This window comes from Salmo salar, chromosome ssa14, assembly GCF_905237065.1.
Source record: "Salmo salar chromosome ssa14, Ssal_v3.1, whole genome shotgun sequence".
In the NCBI taxonomy this organism is placed as follows: domain Eukaryota; kingdom Metazoa; phylum Chordata; class Actinopteri; order Salmoniformes; family Salmonidae; genus Salmo; species Salmo salar.
In genome coordinates this window covers 55,070,032-55,090,217 of record NC_059455.1, presented here as the reverse complement: position 1 = coordinate 55,090,217, position 20,186 = coordinate 55,070,032, and the positions used below count along the sequence as shown (strand labels likewise).

The 20,186-nt window shown below is 39.1% G+C and overlaps 2 protein-coding genes across 6 annotated transcripts; both read left to right on the top strand.

The window, feature by feature from the left end:
* The first annotated feature begins 1,838 nt into the window (after positions 1–1,838).
* On the top strand, positions 1,839–12,228 carry LOC106569780 (T-cell differentiation antigen CD6). Of its 5 annotated transcripts, none has more exons than XM_045694586.1 (14): positions 1,839–2,097; positions 3,675–3,740; positions 4,327–4,608; positions 4,854–5,171; positions 5,299–5,610; positions 5,763–5,828; positions 5,956–6,102; positions 10,011–10,130; positions 10,273–10,392; positions 10,734–10,808; positions 10,942–11,022; positions 11,425–11,508; positions 11,689–11,781; positions 11,909–12,228. In XM_045694586.1, the coding sequence occupies exons 1-14, from the start codon at positions 2,046–2,048 to the stop codon at positions 12,043–12,045; spliced, it is 1,953 nt and encodes a 650-aa protein (XP_045550542.1). In that variant the 5' UTR covers positions 1,839–2,045; the 3' UTR covers positions 12,046–12,228. The 5 variants fall into 5 exon arrangements, with proteins under 5 accessions (XP_045550542.1, XP_045550541.1, XP_013996871.1 ...); XM_045694585.1 differs by having other exon boundaries at positions 11,686–11,781; XM_045694587.1 differs by having other exon boundaries at positions 1,872–2,097; positions 4,370–4,608; positions 11,686–11,781.
* Positions 12,229–18,017: 5,789 nt separating this feature from the next.
* LOC106569781 (transcription and mRNA export factor ENY2) lies at positions 18,018–19,093 on the top strand. Its single transcript, XM_014141399.2, has 4 exons — positions 18,018–18,256; positions 18,419–18,489; positions 18,682–18,756; positions 18,879–19,093. The coding sequence occupies exons 1-4, from the start codon at positions 18,189–18,191 to the stop codon at positions 18,929–18,931; spliced, it is 267 nt and encodes an 88-aa protein (XP_013996874.1). The 5' UTR covers positions 18,018–18,188; the 3' UTR covers positions 18,932–19,093.
* The last annotated feature ends 1,093 nt before the right edge of the window (positions 19,094–20,186 follow it).

Below are 20,186 nucleotides of genomic sequence, written 5' to 3'. Positions count from 1 at the left end.
GGCCTGTCTGAGAAGTAGTGTTTCATCTTGGCTCTTTTTATTGAAGACTCAGGATCTGTGCAATTACGTGACACTTCCTACGTCTTCCATAGGGTCTCAGAGCCCGAGGAAAACGTTGAACGATATCGAGGCAGGCTCTGGCTGAAACACTTTATCGCTTTTGGCAAGTGGCCACTCAGAGTACTATGGGCTTAGGCGCGTGCCCGCTTCGACCGAATGGTTTCTTTTCCTTTGTCTGTTTATCTAAACGCAGATTCCCGGTCGGAATATTATCGCTTTTTTATGAGAAAAATGGCATAAAAATTGATTTTAAACAGCGGTTGACATGCTTCGAAGTACGGTAATGGAATATTTAGAATTCTTTTGTCACGAATTGCGCCATGCTCGTCACCCTTATTTAGCCTTTAGGATAGTGTCTTGAACGCACGAACAAAACGCCGCTGTTTGGATATAACGATGGATTATTTTGGACCAAACCAACATTTGTTATTGAAGTAGAAGTCCTGGGAGTGCATTCTGACGAAGACAACAAAGGTAATACAATTTTTCTTATAGTAAATCTGACTTTGATGAGTGCTAAACCTGCTGGGTGTCTAAATACCTAGCCCTGTGATGCCGGGATATCTACTGAGAATATTGCAAAATGTGCTTTCACCGAAAAGCTATTTTAAAATCGGACATATCGAGTGCATAGAGGAGTTCTGTATCTATAATTCTTAAAATAATTGTTGTGCTTTTTGTGAACGTTTATCGTGAGTAATTTAGTAAATTCACCGGCAGTGTTCGGTGGGAATGCTAGTCACATGCTAATGTAAAAAGCTGGTTTTTGATATAAATATGAACTTGATTGAACAAAACATGCATGTATTGTATAACATAATGTCCTAGGGTTGTCGTCTGATGAAGATCATCAAAGGTTAGTGCTACATTTAGCTGTGGTTTGGGTTTATGTGACATTATATGCTAGCTTGAAAAATGGGTGTCTGATTATTTCTGGCTCGGTACTCTGCTGACATAATCTAATGTTTTGCTTTCGTTGTAAAGCCTTTTTGAAATCGGACAGTGTGGTTAGATTAACGAGAGTCTTATCTTTAAAATGGTGTAAAATAGTCATATTTTTTAAAAATTGAAGTAATATCATATCTAAGGTATTTGAATAACGTGCCACAGGATTCAACTGGCTGTTGAATCCTAGCCCATAGAGGTTAAGGGTGAGAAATGTGTGGTTGAGAAAATAGAGGGCAATTGAACTACACATGACCTGGTTGGAACTCTGGAAAAACTTATGACAGGATAGAGGCCCTGTCAAGGCTCCTCTAATCTAGGGAGTAAAGAAGCTGCCAAGTGATAAAGGAGGAATGTGAACTGTGGAAAAAGATACAGCCCACCTACTGTTTGTGTGTGCGTATATGGGGGTCATAAAGACTGTTAACATTTTGGTTGACTTTAGAGCTCTGAATAAATGTTGTTCTACCTCGGGTAGGGGTATAAAAAAACTGAAGCACTTTTTAGACGGTACAGGCTACTGTACTCTCTTTGATTACAATGATATACAGTTTTTGAATCATGAGTTCTCTACATTCATTTCCCACCCACATTACATTTCTGATGACAAACAACTATGACTGTTGGCAGGGTCAATCAAATTCTAACCAACTAAATTCAGGTTAATTAAACAAAAATAATGAACTTAAAATGATATTTTAAATATTAGACAATGTTCTAATACTGGACTGGTCCTGTCTTTTAGTGACAGACCCTATCAGGTTTTCTTAGATTCTTGACTTATTTCATATTTTGTGAGTAGGCCTATGTGAGCACACTAGCTATTTGATGTTTTAGCGGAAATGTGAAATGAAGACCTATGCCAGAGGAACAAGAGAGGAAACCGCGCATTGTTTAGGCACAGAAAAGAGAGCTCAGGATGACATTTTCACACCGTTTGGGGTTATGCAGTGATCAGAGCTAGATATCAAGGGAAACTTACATTTTTCTGTTTTCATTGTTTTCTTTTCCAATAGTGTGTCTGAATAGATAAAAACACTATGAATTTGGTGAAACTCATTTTAATCCTCCAAACGCTTCAATCATGTCAAGGTAATATATGCCACTCTACACAATAATTTCTTTATGGTCTATTTTTGATTTACTTGTTTAATATTTACAGTGAAAGTAACCTTGATTCTATCACACTCGATAAGTGAAGCTAAACATTAGTTTATCTATAAATAGCCCAAACAACTACCTCTTCCCCTACTGTATTTATTTATTTTGCTCCTTTGCATCCCAGTATTTCTACTTTGCACACTCATCTACTGTCAAATCTACCATTCCAGTGTTTTAATTGCTATATTGTATTTACATCGCCACCATGGCCTATTTATTGCCTTTACCTCCCTTATATCACCTCATGTGCTCACATTGTATGTAGACTTATTTTTCTTCTGTATTATTGACTGTATCTTTGTTTTACTCCATGTGTAACTCTGTTATGTGTCGAACTGCTTTGCTTTATCTTGGGCAGGTCGCAGTTGTAAATGAGAACTTGTTCTCAACTTGTCTACCTGGTTAAATAAAGGTGAAATAAATAAATATAATGTGAAGAGTATTAGACATGCTAACCAGTTCACGGCTAATAACTTCATGGATTTGAAACAACTTTTGGATTTTATGTATTACACAAGGCAAAAAAGGCACAAATATTATTTATTTGAATAACAATAGCAATGAAGGAATTATCCCAGCTAGCACATAATGTCCTGAGAACCATATGTTTATTCTGTGTGAATTTCAGTACTTCAGCATAACGTTTTCTGCAGGTTTCCTCATGGTTCTACTTAAATGTGGCAATTTTAGTCTATTCAAACATAACAGCTTTGTATGAGTTAAAAAGACATGGCATGCTCGCGCCATCTTGGTGGCACAGTGGACTAAATTACATGGCTAGAGAACAAAAGGTAATAGGTTTGAATCATATTGATGCTGTGCCACAATAATAAATAAAAAATGTTTGCATGATTAATGCCAAAGCAAATTAATTTCGATCTGTGCTATGAGTTAACCCAAACTAAGCTAGCAGTGTTAATAAGTCTTATCGAAATATGTTCTTAGAACCTTCAAATGACCTATAATTTGTTTTCAGAAAGTTAATAAAACCTAAAAACAAACGTTCCCAAAACAGGCAAAATTTTCACTTCCGTTCTCAGAACGTTTAAAAAAATAATACAAAAAAAAACCGGTCATGAAACTCATGTCTTCGTTCTCAAAACCATTGGGAAACCAATAACACATGTTCCCACAACTTCCAAGGAACCAAATGTGCTAGCTGGATAACCCTCATTTTTATTTTACTTTTAATGTAATAAACACTGTACGGCCTACATGGAAAATGTAGTAAACTACTACCACTAACTACTTTGTACAGTAAGCAGGTGGTTAGGACACAGGGCTTTATGACTCAAGTCATCTTACCACATTTCACATGCATCTCACATGCTGGATTAACAACAACGGATTGTGCTTGGTCAAGTGGTTAGTTTGAAAGTCTTGCATGTGGGAAGTCCTAGTGGTCAAAGGGAGTCACAATAGCAGTGACACTCTAACAAATAAAATGATGGTACATGTCATTGCTATATCTGATCTAAAGGGATGTGTGATTTTCAACTTTCTTTCAGCATATAAAGATGACTCCTCTCAAACTGGAAAAAATGCATCACAATTGGAGCTTGATAAGAATCAAAGTGAGTTGCTATATTTTATTTTCTGACAAAGGCCCACACACACTTATAAAAAAATATCTCCATTCATTACTGCTGGCTTTGAGTTTCATATTTCATTTTACTCCATCGCTCATGCATCATGACCAGACCACCCCAAATTATCCAGTTCTCAGAGCATTAATCAAGCATTCGGTGCAGAGTTTGAAACCACTTGTGCTTGGTTAAACCCCATTGTGTGCTCTCCATATGAATATTTTTGTTCAGTGTCAAAAGAATGTCAAACAGGATGTGGAGGTGGTTAGGGCTTTGCTGCTGTGTTTGATTGAACTTTGCAGGTGCATTCCAACCAAGAGTTTGATAGGCCTTAACCTAAATTACAGTGCTATGTTGCAAAACTATTTCACCCACTCATCAAGATCCTAAATGTTCCTGCATTCTGCACATCAATACCCATAACATTTTCTCTCTATAGTATGACCATCCATTATGTTACAAATAGACTACATATGTAATCATTCCATCCCTCCCACTCTTATACCATTGCGATTTAATTTAGTGATATCGTTTAATAGTTAGTCTTCATTCACTTAAAATGTCTCATTCACAGCTGAGCCCTATATAACTCTACAATCCAATGCATGCTCCTGGAGTCCCAGGATCCTTAGAGATGAGATATGGACTTCAGTCACATTCACTGCAGAGTCCAGAGACCAACTAGCCCATCAGATCTGTATGGAACTTGGCTGTGGTGGAGTCTACAGTCTTACTGAGACCAACGCACCACCCAACAGTACCTGCCTCACAAACTGCACCTACCATGAATATCGTCTTCAGAACTGCTTCCACGTTGTGAGGATTAATTGCGCAATGGTGTCCGATGTCATATGTGGTAAGACACGGTTTGAAAAGACAAGCATTTCATCATATGCTCTCATTTCACAAAATAAGTTTCACATTATAATAGGATATTTTATATTGTTGATCATGCAGTCTTATTTTCTACAAATGTATCATGTGCATTACATCACGTAGTTTTTCAAGCTGAACGACATGAGTGGCACACTAACCATAACTCTATGGGTTGAATAGAGCAAATCATGTTCACTGAAACTCATACAGTACTTGTGGTTGTAGAGCATCAGGCTGTGAGGCTGGCTGGAGGCGAGCACCGCTGTGCTGGACGTGTGGAGCTGTGGAGAGAGGGGCAGCAGTGGGGCACGGTGTGTGACGATGAGTGGGACGTGGGGGACGCTGATGTGGTATGTGCCCAGCTTGACTGTGGGTATGCTTTGAGTGTGACAGGGCAGGGTGGTGCCTTCCCTCAGGGCAAGGATCCCATCTACCTGGATGAGCTGAAATGTACTGGCAAAGAGGGCAATCTATGGCAGTGCCCAGCGTCAGGTGAAAGCCATGACTGTGGGCACAAGGAGGATGCTGGGGTGGTATGCTCAGGTAACTGTCACTCTGTTTCCTACACACTACAAACATTATTAAACCTATTAACAGGCCAGATTGCACCAACTTCTCTTTATTCATCTAAAGATCTTCATGGTCCCTCTTTTCTCTGCCTCCTTTACAGAGCTGAAGGCAGTGAGGCTGACCGGAGGTGTGGACCGCTGTTCTGGTAAAGTGGAGATCCACCGTAATGGATCATGGGGGACAGTGTGTGATACCTGCTGGGGGAAGGAGGAAGCCTCAATGGTGTGTTCCATGTTGGGCTGTGGGGAGCCAGTTCATTTTCTAGCTTTCATACCCCCTTTCACTCACAACAATAGTACCCTGTGGTACTACCAATGCTTTCCAAATCACACAGACCTTTGGCAGTGTAAGGAGTTTGCCAACAAGACACTATTGTGCGCTGACTCTAAAGCGGCTGGACTTATTTGTAGTGGTAAGTGAGATTATTTGTGCACTAATATAAATATTTCATTTAATGTATACAGTGAGCACAATTTAGGTTTTTCAGAGATACTGACAAACCACTTAAGGACATGTGATACTTGAAGCAGAAACAAATATTTTCTACTGTACTTTTTCTCACAGGATCACATGGACGATATCTTCCAGTTACAACAGAAACAGCTACAACAGTATTAAGCAGAACGCCAGGTGAAAAAGTTAAACCTGAGTCTGAATTTTAAGATTGGCAAAACTATTCAGACTTTTTGAGAATGTAAAACATCAAGATCAAATGTGTAAAATTGTATTTTGTTTCTGTATTTTGTTTACTTCCTAGGCCCAGTGACTACAGCCAGTGTATCAAATGATGGCTTCCCATTCTCCATGTCCCTAGAGCTGCTGGGGTGCATCTCCCTGTCCTTCCTTTTGCTCATGGCTCTGGTCACAAACACTCTGCTTTGCTGCCACTACAGGAGGAGAGATGGTTTGTCCCAACTGCCACATACATTCAGTGACTGTATTTCAAAATCTCCATGCATCATATGTCCATGTATCTGGCAGTTCATACTGTAATATAGTTTTGTAAATGGGTTATTCTACAGAAGTGGTGCAAATTGGGGATTGGAAAAAATATCTTATTTGTATCCTATTTTTCCCAAACCTTCAGCGCACATTTCTTACAACATCTGTATGATAGACATATATACAGTACTACTCACACACTCTGTTTGTATTGCATATTTGATATATGTGACCGACTGGCTCGATTCGGTCTTATGTAGCAAAATGTGATTTATATTTTATTTTTTACATTGGATAAAAGTAGACTCAGAGCTGGAAAATTATATATCATACACTACAGTTGAGGAACAATTGGAATGTAATTCTGCTTTGAAAGTTGATTAACTTGTTACTTCACTTTTGAGAAGATGGCATTTGAATGTTTTGGTACCTACTGGAGAGCTCTTCTTTGTCTACACCCATTCAGCATTCAGCACCCTCTTAAACTTTAACCCCACCCATCTCTTTAAGGATTCACATGTGAGGCTATGTACTAAACAGCCAAATATTTCAAGACTAAAGGCTGGTTTATACTACGGGTGTGTTCGTAAATTTAATCTAGAGTGAAAGAGTGTGCTCTGGGCGTTCGTAAACTCAGAGCATTGTCAGAGCGCACACTAGACTCTTTCGCTGAGGAGTAGGGTTGATCCGAGCATTCTGACCTAACAGCAATCAAGCACCCAAGCTAACTGGGTAATGTTGGCTAGCTTGCTATCTACTTCCAGACACAAATGAGGGAACTCACTCTATTTTACTCGCCCTAGCAGAGCTGTTAGGCTGTTTTTATGTGATCCGTTGGTGACTGCAACTGTGCTGCTGGCAACAATTTAATTACGCTTTTTTTTTAACCTTTTATTTAACTAGGCAAGTCAGTTAACCTCTTACATCTAGACGTTCTGCTAGCGGAACACCGCTCCAATATCCAATGATAGGGCGTGGCGCGAAATACAAACTCCTCAAAAATCTGAACTTCCATTTTTCAAACATATGACTATTTTACACCATTTTAAAGATAAGACTCTCCTTTATCTAACCACACTGTCCGATTTCAAAAAGGCTTTACAATGAAAGCAAAACATTAGATTATGTCAGAGTACCCAGCCAGAAATAATCAGACACCCATTTTTTTCAAGCTAGCATATAAAGTCACAAAAACCAATACCACAGCTAAATGCAGCACTAACCTTTGATCTTCATCAGATGACACTCCTAGGACATTATGTTATACAATACATGCATGTTTTGTTCAATCAAGTTCATATTTATATAAAAAAACAGCTTTTTACATTAGCATGTGACGTTCAGAACTAGCATTCCCACCGAACACTTCCGGTGAATTTACTAAATTACTCACGATAAACGTTCACAAAAAACATAATTATTTTAAGAATTATAGATACATAACTCCTTTATGCAATCGCGGTGTCCGATTTTAAAATAGCTTTTCGGTGAAAGCACATTTTGCAATATTCTGAGTAGATAGCCCGGCCATCACAGGCTAGCTATTTTGACACCCACCAAGTTTGGCACTCACCAAACTCAGATTTACTATAAGAAAAATTGGATTACCTTTGCTGTTCTTCGTCAGAATGCACTCCCAGGACTTCTACTTCATCACCCAATGATGTTTTGGTTCCAAATAATCCATCGTTATATCCAAATAGCGGCGTTTTGTTTCGTGCGTTCTAGACACTATCCGAAGGGTGACGCGCCCGGCGCGTATCTTGACAAAAAAATTCTAAATATTCCATTACCGTACTTCGAAGCATGTCAAACGCTCTTTAAAATCAATTTTTATGCGATTTTTCTCGTAAAATAGCGATAATATTCCGACTGGGAAACCCTGTTTTCGTTCAAAGACTCAAAGTTGAAAATGGCGTTGTCTCGTGCACGCGCACGCCCGTCTCATTGTTCTCAGATCGACCACTATCCAAATGCGCTACTGTTTTTCAGCCTGCGACAGCAGAGTCATCATTCAACGTTCTGGCGCCTTCTGGGAGCCTATGGGAGCCTTAGAAAGTGTCACGTTACAGCAGAGATCCTCTGTTTTGGATAGAGATGCCAAAGAAGGCCAAGAAATGGTCAGACAGGGTACTTCCTGTACAGAATCTTCTCAGGTTTTGGCCTGCCATTTGAGTTCTTTTATACACAGACACCATTCAAACAGTTTTAGAAACTTTGGAGTGTTTTCTATCAAAAGCTACTAATTATATGCATATTCTAGTTTCTGGGCAGGAGTAATAATCAGATTAAATCGGGTACGTTCTTTATCCGGCCGTGAAAATACTGCCCCCTATCCATAACAAGTTAAGAACAAATTCTTATTTTCAATGACGGCCTAGGAACAGTGGGTTAACTGCCTGTTCAGGGGCAGGACGACAGATTTGTACCTTGTCAGTTCCGGGATTTGACGCTCTAACCACTAGACTACGCTGCCGCCAACCTTTAATGACACCGGCCATATTCAATGGGTGTTGAGCATTCATAGATTCGTCAGTTATTCTGCGCTCTTTTTACCAGCTACGTCTATCAATGGCTGTTGCAGTGACATCATAAACATTCTATTGAAATAGTTACTTGCATAGTGGAGTCTTTTGCTTAGACATGTAGCTAGCTAGCTAAATAATGAACCATAATCCCAACTCATAACGTTACTACCCTGCATGAATCTGCAGGTAGCTAACCAACCAGGTTCAATGTTAGCTAACTAACATTGGGCTATAACTGGCAATGCAAATGGCTCTGAGATACAAATAATATTACTACAGAGATCATACACGTAATGTTAGCTAGCTAGCCAGCCAGCTAACATTAGCTAGCTAGCTAACAGTACACTTTAACTTGAAATGAAAACAACTTTCTGACAAAATTAGAAATGTGTAATATCTGAAAATGTAGCAAGCTAGAATGTCTTACCCATATGCACGGATGGACGCTTCTCCCTCTGTCATGGATTCCATGGTTGCCCTTAGTTTGACAGATATTTTATACACCAGCCTTCTGTGTGTTCTGTTTTCGACTTTGTCTGCATATTTGCAATCAAACGCCAGAATTTTCTCCATCTTAGCTATCAATACTCTAATTCCACTGATTTCAAAACTCGGTCCTCCAGAAAGTGGAAAGCAACACTTATGCAGTTATACTATGTGATATCTTTCAAAAAGGCCATGGTAGAAAGGATTACCTACACATACTGACCAGCTCATATTATAGACAGAAGCTTGCTACATGGTAGATCAGTCCGAACTCCTCTCTTGGCATGTCCAGCCCACTAATTATCTCAGCCAATCATGGCTAGCGGGAAGGCTGCTGACCTTTTCTGGGGCTAAACCAACTAGGCTTACAATTTAACAATTGTATTCGTATTTACAGAGGCACATGAAAGTTCACATGTTCGAGAAGGCATTTCTGCCCCAAACTTTTTTTTATATATATGCACAACTACTAATTAGATCAGCATCTTTCAATATAATAATAGAACAACTCAAGATGCTCTGAAATGGTGTTAAAAAATTACAGAAATCATTAATTGCTTTTATTTTAAAACATTACATTTAGGAGTCATGGTTGAGGACAGCGACCTCTCAATAGAAATGTGTATAAACAATGACTTTGTACTATATTAATTTAACAATGTTTGTTATTGCCTTGTATTGAATTAGAGCATATCAACATGTAAATAAATGTCCTTTTTTAAATAGTTATTTTGGGGTGGGACTGCAATTTGCACCATTTCTGTAGAGTCACCTATACAATCCAATATAGATCATTTTGGATTGGATAGAAGCTGATACTCTATTAATATTACAGCATGTTTTTTACTATCCATAGCTCTCCTAGTCCAGCAGCGACATGCTAACCTGCAGACGCCAACTGAGCATCATGACAACGACTACCGGGACTCTGTGAATCTCATCAAGGTCACAACCAGCAGCCCAACAGAAAATGATGGTTAGTGAATTAGAACATGCCTCTTTGACCCTGTTTTCCTCTACAGAGCTACTACTTCATCAAGACCCACATTGCCACATATTATCAACATTTTTGGTAACTCTGTAAAGATAGAGAACGTCTCTTTTGTTTTGCCTTGCAGTCCCATCAAATCCCAGATATCAGTGGACCCAGAGTAGTGTGGACAGCACCTCAGTGGATACAGACTATGAGCAGTGTGATCTAAGCACCGAGGCAGCTGTGCATATGACCACCTTTCAGAGTAAACAGTGTTTTTTTTTCTTCTCCCAAATCACATTAAATTTGTACATACTTTAACTAAGCATTACACTTCAGAAGGGCTAATCAAGACTCCAAAATACACAATCATTTTGGACTACACTACTCATATTTGTGTAGCACAGGAGGTTGGTGGCACCTTCATTGGGGAGGACAGGCTTGTGGTAATGGCTGGAGCGGAATGAGTGGAATGGTATCGAATACATGTTTGCTATGCGTTTGATGCCATTCCATTTGCGCTCGTCCAGCCATTATCAGCCGTCATCCTTTCAGCAGCACCACTGTTGTGTAGCTAATATAGCTTAACTCTCACTTGTAATTCAGATTCTATACGATACAAACAAGATACCAGGAACCCTTTTATGAGGGCTACAGCTCTGGACAGTCTATCTGAGGAAGGTGAGTCCATATTTAGTGGTGCACTCCAATAAAGGTCTCAATGCCTTTCCTACATGACAGACACAAATGCACAACATTTGATAGAAAATATGTTTTAAAAGTTAGTTATTCACCATCAATGTGACGTCAGTAGCACATGCAGGAGACAACCATAACATTTTCATAGGAGGCATTGTTGACCAAGATCCAGGATGCAACATAGGACCCCCAAGTGGTGAGGGTCACTTTTTATGTTTTATTTGTTATGTACATTTTTTGAAAGGGGGGTTAAAGGTACATTATACCATTCAATGTATAAGTTTATAAAACATGTACAAGTAGGCTGCTAATCAAAATAACAGTAAGAAATACATAGAGTTTAAGGAATAATAAATTCAGTATAAAAATAAATAAAGTGAACCTCCCATCCTATTCCCCCAAAACCCACCCAGACAACATGTCTCCATCCAATCCTCCCTCCCCACTCCAGGAAACCATGTTTCCCACCCCTTCCCCCCCCAGCAACTAGGGTTGCTCGTCAGTCACCTCCCCAGAGGGTCACCTTTTGAACTCAAGAATGAACAATTCAGTGAAAAGCAAGAGACAATCTGATGGTTTGTGTTGACTTCTGCTGCAGTGGACTCCTTTGATTCTTCCAGCACCTCCTCTGAGGAATGCTATGAAAACACAGGCAAAGATGTAGAGGATCTACTAACATCAGGTATGTCCATGGGTACAGCACTGAGTTTTTCCTGACTTTATGGGACCTGACCTGGACAAATTCTAGTCCCTATGGATACAGTAGGAGCAGACAGCACTGCAAACAAGTCACTGTGCTAATGTTTCAATAGCTTAGTTAAATTTCTATTCATGCTGTGCATTTATTTTTCTCTCCAAGAAGGAATGGATCAATGGCAACCTCCAGTTACCCACAATGCAAATAACCACCTGACGCCTTCAAGGAACCCTGATCAAACCCATTCAAATGACCAGGGTAAACAAGCTGTTCTTTCTTATCTATTTTCCTCTCCTCTATCACTCTATTTTTGACAATAAGGGATTTGGGATGTTACTCTATTTTCTGACACACCGTATTCTGTTTATCATGGTTTGTCACCCAGGAGTGGCTGATGGGAACAGTGGTGATTATGAGGAGGAGGGCCACCTGAACTCTCCTGACCCCAACCAGTCCTCCTCAGAGGGTGACTATGATGACATCGCTAACTACCTGGACTCAAACCCAGAGCAAGGCTACTGAATGAGCTGGAAGGACCTACATTTTACAGTACATGTCAATGTTTCTGTTAATGTAAAAGAGTGGCTAGCTAATTGTTTTCAATGTTTGATATGATGTATAAATGTATAGCATACGTAGGTATATTATGTATGTTTTGTGTTTTTGGGTGTGATAATAAAAATGTAATATTTGTTTACTATGCAATTATGATATTTGTGCAGTTGATAACATACATGGAGCCTACAGAGGAAACCCTTACAGCAGGGATGATCAACTAGAAACCTTGCTTACATTTCTATACAATCACATATAACTCTGTGTGGGAGTACTTTAGGACATTTGTTCCAAAATTACGATCACAGTATTTACAGTGTTGTCTAAAAACAAATAAAACGTATAATTGTTTTCTTTAACCTCTCTAGGGTAGGGGGCAGTATTTTCACATCCGGATAAAAAAACATACCCGATTTAATCTGGTTATTACTACTGCCCAGAAACTAGAATATGCATATAATTGTTTGATTTGGATAGAAAACACCCTAAAGTTTCTAAAACTGTTTGGATGGTGTCTGTGAGTATAACAGAACTCATATGGCAGGCCAAAACCTGAGAAGATTCTGTACAGGAAGTGCCCTCTCTGACCATTTCTTGGCCTTCTATAGCCTCTTTATCGAAAATAGAGGATCTCTGCTATAACGTGACATTTTCTAAGACTCCCATAGGCTCTCACAAGGCGCCAGAACGTTGAATGATGACTCTGCAGTCCCTGGCTGAAAAACAGTAGCGCATTTGGATAGTGGTCGATCTGAGAACAATGAAACGGGCGCGCGCGGGCATATGAAGAGTCCATTTTCTTCTTTCAGTCTTTGAATGAAAACGACGTCTCCCGGTCGGAATATTATCGCTATTTTATGAGAAAAATCGCATAAATTGATTTTAAACAGCGTTTGACATGCTTCGAAGTACGGTAATGAAATTATTTGTCACGACATGCGTCCTCGCGTCACCGCTCGGATAGTGTCTTGAACACAAGAACAAAACAGAGGATATTTGAACATAACTATGGATTATTTTGAAACAAAACCAACATTTGTGGATGAAGTAGAAGTCCTGGGAGTGCATTCTGATGAAGAACAGCAAAGGTAATCAAATTTTTCTTACAGTAATTCTGAGTTTAGTGAACGCCAAACTTGGTGGGTGTCAAATTAGCTCGCCGTCACGGGCTAGCTATCTACTCAGAATATTGCAAAATGTGCTTTTGCCGAAAAGCTATTTTAAAATCTGATACCGCGATTGCATAGAGGAGTTCTGTATCTATAATTCTTAAAATAATTTATGTTTTTTGTGAACGTTTATCGTGAGTAATTTAGTAAATTCACCGGAAGTTACTAAATTGAAGTAATAGCATTTTTAAGGTTTTTGAATATCGCGCCACTGGATTCCACTGGCTGTTGACTAGGTGGGACGATTTCGTCCCACATACCCGAGAGAGGTTAACCTCTCTGGGCTAGGTGGGACGCTTGTCCCACCTACTCAACAGCCAGTGTAATCCCGTGGCGCAATATTCAAATACCTTAAATGCTATTACTTCAATTTCTCAAACATATGACTATTTTACACCATTTTAAAGACAAGACTCTCGTTAATCTAACCACACTGTCCGATTTCAAAAAGGCTTTACAACGAAAGCAAAACATTAGATTATGTCAGCAGAGTACCCAGCCAGAAATAATCAGACACCCATTTTTCAAGCTAGCATATAATGTCACAAAAACCCAGAAGACAGCTAAATGCAGCACTAACTTTTGATCTTCATCAGATGACACCCCTAGGACATTTATGTTATACAATACATGCATGTTTTGTTCAATCAAGTTCATATTTATATCAAAAACCAGCTTTTTACATTAGCATGTGACTAGCATTCCCACCGAACACTTCCGGTGAATTTACTAAATTACTCACAATAAACCTTCACAAAAAACATCATTATTTTAAGAATTATAGATTCAGAACTCCTCTATGCAATCGCGGTATCAGATTTTAAAATAGCTTTTCGGTGAAAGCACATTTTGCAAAATTCTCAGTAGATAGCCCGGTATCACAGGGCTAGCTATTTAGACACCCACCAAGTTTAGCCCTCAGCAAAGTCAGATTTACTATAAGAAAAATGTTATTACCTTTGCTCTTCTTCGTCAGAATGCACTCCCAGGACTTCTATTTCAATAAAAAAAATTGGTTTGGTCCCAAATAATCCATAGTTATATCCAAATAGCGGCGTTTTGTTAGTGCGTTCAAGACACTATCCGAATGGTAAAGAAGGGTGACGAGCGCGACGCATTTCGTGACAAAAAAATTCTAAATATTCCATTACCGTACTTCGAAGCATGTCAACCGCTGTTTAAATAAATGCATTGCGTGTAACGTTTGTTGTATTGAGTGGACCAATACGCAGCGGGAATGTGTATACTCATCTTCTTTATTAGATGGAGAAAAAAAATAAAAAATACTTATACAAAATAAACGAAGACTGTCCTGTAAGGCTAAACGCTATACACTGAACAACTACCCACAAATCCCAATGAAAAAACACTCCTATTAAATAGGACCCCAAAAAACGAAACACACTAAACAAACACCCCCTGCCACACCCTGACCAAACTACAATAACAAACAACCCTTTTTACTGGTCAGGACGTGACATTGCGCCATTCGGAGATGCGCTTTGCAGCCTACTCTGTAACTTAACCTGCGCTGTAAAGGGATTGCCATGAATTTGACAGTATACAAGCAGTGTGGTGGTAAGTAAAATTCTGTATTTCATATTAGAGTACACTTACTGTAATATAAATACAGTATCAAAGCAAGTACTGTGTAATGACAATACTGTAAAATTGACTATTATATTGTAAAAAGTAAAAAGCTGCCATAATCTGAATGAATGAATGAATGAAATTCATTGAGGGAGGGGTTTGTATCTTTACTGTAATTAAAGGGGATTGGTGCAAGCAGGTTGGCTGCTAGGAAAAGTGTTTACAAATTACAGCATATTAATTTGGGCTAGGCCCACCTGGCCAACATCCTGTGAAATTGCAGAGCGTGAAATTCAAAATACAAAATTCGTAATATTAAACATTCATGAAAATACAAGCGTCTTACATCGTTTAAAAGCTTAACTTCTTGTTAATCCAGCCGCTTTGTCAGATTTCAAAAAGGCTTTACTGCGAAAGCATACCATGCGATTATCTGAGGACAGCACCCCGCGTACAAAAGCATTACAAACATTTTCCAAACAGAGGGACACGAAAGTCAGAAATGGCGATAAAATAAATCACCTACCTTTGAAGATCTTCCTCTGTTTGCAATCACAAGGGTCCCAACTACATAACAAATGGTAATTTTGTTCGATAAAGTCCTTCTTTATATCCCAAAAAAGTAACCTCCCCAGAGGGTCACCTTTTTGAACTCAATGAACAATTCAGTGAAAAGCAAGAGACAAGAGATAGTTTGTGTTGACCTCTGTTGCAGTGGACTCCTCTGATTCTTCCAGCACCACCTCCGAGGAGTGCTATGAAAACACACGCAAAGATGTAGAGAATCTACTAACATCAAGTATGGCCATGGGTATTTTGTGTAAGTGCTGTGCTTGTTGAGTGTCCTTCTCTATATGCGTGCTGAAAGTCTGTTGTCAATTTGTTTACTGTAAAATAGCATTGTATCTGGTCAAACACAATTCTTTCCGGAAGTTTACTAAGGGTTGGTAACAAGCTGATTGTTTGGCTATTTGAGCCAGTAAAGGGGGTTTTACTATTCTTGGGTAGTGGAATGACTTTAGATTCCCTCCAGGCCTGAAGGAAAACACTTTCTAATAGGCTTAAATCGAAGATGTGGCAATATCGTTCACTATTCTCCTCAGTAATTTTCCATCCAGACTGTCAGACCCCGGTGGCTTGTCATTGTTGATAGACAAAAATAATTTTTTCACCTCTTCCACACTGACTTTCCGAAAATCAGAAGTACAATTCTTGTCTTTCATAATTTGGTCAGATATACTTGGATGTGTAGTGTCAGCGTTTGTTGCTGGTATATCATCCCTAAATTTGTATATCTTGCCAATGAAAAAGTAATTAGTTGGCAATATCAGTGGGTTTTGGGATAGATTAGCCAACTGATTCAACAGACTTATTTGCCATACCTTTTACTTCATCCCTCTCAACCATACCATTTTTCAAGTCCTCATAAATCCAAAGATTTAACATTTTTCAGTCATTTTCTCAATGGGTGCATGCTTATTAGGAACTAGAATAAGCAATTTCATAAATGTGTCAAGTGCAGCGTCTGGTTGCTCCTCATTACATACCACAGACAAGCAAATACTCTTTACATCATCAACATATGAATCACTACAAAACTTATTGTATGACCTCTTCTACACTATATTAGGCCCAGCCTTTGGAACTTTGGTTTTCCTCGATATGGCTATTATATTGTGATCACTACATCCTATGGATTTGGATACTGCTTTAAAGCAAATTTCTGCAGCATTAGTAAAGATGTGATCAATACATGTTGATGATTTCATTCCTGTGCTGTTTGTAAATACCCTGGTAGGTTGACTGATAACCTGAACCAGGTTGCAGGCACTGGTTACAGTTTGAAGTTTTTTCTTCAGTGGGCAGCTTGATGAGTGCCAGTCAATATTTAAATCACCCAGAAAATATTATTCTCTGTTGATATCACATACAGTATCAATCATTTCACACATATTATCCAGAAACTGACTGTTAGCACTTGGTGGTCTATAGCAGCTCCCACAAGAATGGGCTTTAGGTGAGGCAGATGAACCTGTAGCCATATTACTTCAACCGTATTTAACATTAGATTGTCTCTGAGCTTTACAGGAATGTGGTTCGTTGTATAGACTGCAACACTGCCCTCGTTGGCATTTGTCTTTTCGGTAAGTGTTATAAGCATGCATTGCTACCACTGTGTCATCAAAGGTATTATCTAAGTGAGTTTCGGAGATAGTCAGAATATGAATGTCATCTGTTACAAGCAAGTTGACTTCATGGACCTTGTTTCTCAGGCTGCATGTGTTAATATGGGATATTTTTTGCACTTTTCTGGGTTGCTTGATTATTTTTAATGCTTTACTGGGAAGCTTATCAGACAGACTTGATAGTGCAGGGTGAGCTGCACAAAGTGGTCTTCTTACTAGGACACACTGCCTCAGTGCTAACTGTGTAACTCTGGTTCATAGGCTCATGATTACTGCATCCAATAGCTGTAGGATTAACAAAGGTATTCAGGGAAATTAGGGGGACATACATTAAGTTACTTACATTGTCTGCCAACGCCCCTAGGATAATGTGCTTTTGATGCAGCATATGACCACTCATTGACACAATGGTAGTGATTAACTGAGCTGGTCTTGGGTCATTTACCAGTCATTGTTTCAACGCAGCCTTGAAATGCGTGGACAGAGTCCAGGAGCCAAGATGATTTGGATGGACTCCGTCATTCCTGTAGAGTATCTTCTGTTTCCAGAAGGTGTCAAAGTTATCTATAAAAGTGACTCCAGCAGAGCTACAATCTTTTAGCCCGTACACTGGGAAGCGTTGGAGTCAACATGGGCCAGCATCCCTTTGTCCATGCCCCGACAAATTGAGGCTGATCTGAGGGCAAAAGGGGGTGCAACATAATATTAGGACGGTGTTTTGTACACTCTATAGACCCTACTGGGTATTCCCTACAATGCTTTTACTGCGGCACCTAGAATAGTTTAAGCTCTACAAGCCAATATGTATTTCATATACAGTTATGTGCATTGGGGGCATTTATTTGACCTTGGAACATGTTTTAAAACCCACATTTAATGCAAATGTTACGTAAATATGAACAAATATGAATCATTGTTAATGTTTCATATATCATTAATAAATACAAGTTATTGACACTTGTACTATTACGTGGGGGACTTTTATTGTGAAATTCTTTCTAACGTCCGTGACACGGAAATATATTTATTTTACTGTTGCTCATCCAAAAAAAGGTAGCTTGCTAGTTTAACCGCCTTGTTTACAATTAATCAATCGCTGTAACGAGTTTGCGGTGTGTCTTTGGAAACGTACAAAGTTCTCCATCCCATTTTCAGGGAAAAGAACATGAGCAGAGATTCACAAATGAGGGCAGCAATAAATCAGAAATTAATTGAAATGGGGGAACGGGATCGGTAAGCAAAACACATTCACATGCGTGTGTAGTGTAACGTTACTGATGGAATGTGAAACAAAACCAGCTGGTTGAAAGCTAACAGGCAGAGATAAAAACTGCACGTATGGACATTGTTATTTTTGTACATTTGATTTGAACGTGATTGATTGCTTGACCACAGGTTGAAAGAATTGCTCAGGGCGAAGCTGGTAGAATGTGGGTGGAAGGATCAGTTGAAAGCACACTGCAAAGGTATTTCTGTCTGCCTGCCTGTCCATCTGTGTATGTGGCTTGAGGAGGGGGGGTTAGTTGTTGTCACCTATATATCACTCAGTCACCTGTGGTATTTTATTCCGGATCCCCATAACATACCTACCACTCAGTCAGTGCAAGCATCTGAACCATTTGGCCCTTGAGACATTTCCCTGTTCTTCTTCTATGCAGATGTTATCAGAGAAAAGGGCTTGGAACACATAACAGTGGAGGACCTGGTAGCAGAAATCACACCAAAAGGAAGAGGTATGCAGAGCATAAATACTCACCACACCATTTCAGCTAATATGTTATTGTAGATACCTAGTCTCTAACTACTATGAATCTGTGACTTTGCTAACAACCATGTTATGTTATTATTCTTGCAGCACTTGTACCAGAGTGTGAAGAAGGAACTATTACAGAGAATCAACTTTTTTAGCTCAACACTCTACCTTGTGAATGAGGCTGCAGATTTTTTTTTCTCAATACATATTATTTTTTGCCACTGATGTTATGTTATTTTTACTTTGTTTTTTTTATATAGATTTAGTTTGTTTTTATGCTACAATTTTAACAATAAAACCATAGTTATGTTTTGTCATTAAGAGTCCAGTAACGTCCTTATTGTAAATTCCATCTTGGACACTTTCAAAACTAAAAGGTGAATTTTTTTTGACAGTGGTCGATTTTTTGCTTACGTCCCCTCATTCAATGATAATTGATGCCACTTTACATAGCTTCTGTCTCTGACGTTTCAACCAAAAATACACCGTAATAAGTCTTACTTAACTACCATCATCCCATGACATTGTCAAAACTACCTGTGGAGATGTTTCCATGGAGGCCTCATATTACACAATACGTTTTGTTTCTTAGTGAATGAATGCATCCTCAGATTTAATCTCAAAGTACTTTGTGGTTAGGTCATTGTAACACTGCACAATAGAAAAGAGCAACCTGGCTTCTTTCACATGAGCAATGTGGGTAGATTTATTGTTTTGTCTTGACAACATCTCATGAAATACAGTAGAGTAACATAATTGCTTCCAGCCCTGTTCTGCTCTTTATGCAATACAATTCTGTTAACTTTACAATACAATCAAACTTCTGCTGCTTAGCTCAATCATTTACGTTTAAATAAATGTTTTTATTTCAAAGACGCTCTTATCCAGAGTGATTTATAGTAGTGAGTGCATACAATTTTGTCAGTTATCAGTTGCTGCCGCCATCTGCCTTTCCAGATGTTTGGGAGATGGGACTCCTGTATCTGCCTGGCCAGCCGTTGAGGACTTGTTGCTTTGTGATGGGAGTTGTCCATATTCTAGACTGGCTGCCCGTCCAGGGTTTGAGAGCCCAGGCTACCCAAAATGTTCCCGTAAACCCCTAACCGGGGGCTGTCAGCCGGAGCCAACTGAGCCTGAGACTCCCTGAGGTAGCATGCAAGGCAGAGCAAAGTGAAGCAAAGCCAGCTTTATCATAATCTACACTGAACAAAAATATAAACGCAACATGTAAAGTGTTGGTTTGCTTTGCTTTCATGAGCTGAAATAAATCGCAGAATTTTTCCATATGAACAAAAAGATTATAGAGAAATAATGTTGTGCACAAATTTGTTTATATCCCTTTTAGTGAGCATCCACATAACAGGTGTGGCATATCAATGAGCTGATTACACAGCATGATCATTACATGGT

Bases quoted from the DNA above. Each gene is read 5' to 3' on its own strand.
- LOC106569780 (XM_045694585.1), top strand. From the start codon at position 2,046: ATGAATTTGGTGAAACTCATTTTAATCCTCCAAACGCTTCAATCATGT. The intron at 5,172-5,298 runs GTAACTGTCACT...CCTCCTTTACAG, and splicing joins TGCTGGGGTGGTATGCTCAG to AGCTGAAGGCAGTGAGGCTG. The intron at 11,023-11,424 runs GTGAGGGTCACT...CTTCTGCTGCAG, and splicing joins CAACATAGGACCCCCAAGTG to TGGACTCCTTTGATTCTTCC.
- LOC106569781 (XM_014141399.2), top strand. From the start codon at position 18,189: ATGAGCAGAGATTCACAAATGAGGGCAGCAATAAATCAGAAATTAATT. The intron at 18,490-18,681 runs GTATTTCTGTCT...TCTTCTATGCAG, and splicing joins GTTGAAAGCACACTGCAAAG to ATGTTATCAGAGAAAAGGGC. The intron at 18,757-18,878 runs GTATGCAGAGCA...TTATTCTTGCAG, and splicing joins AATCACACCAAAAGGAAGAG to CACTTGTACCAGAGTGTGAA.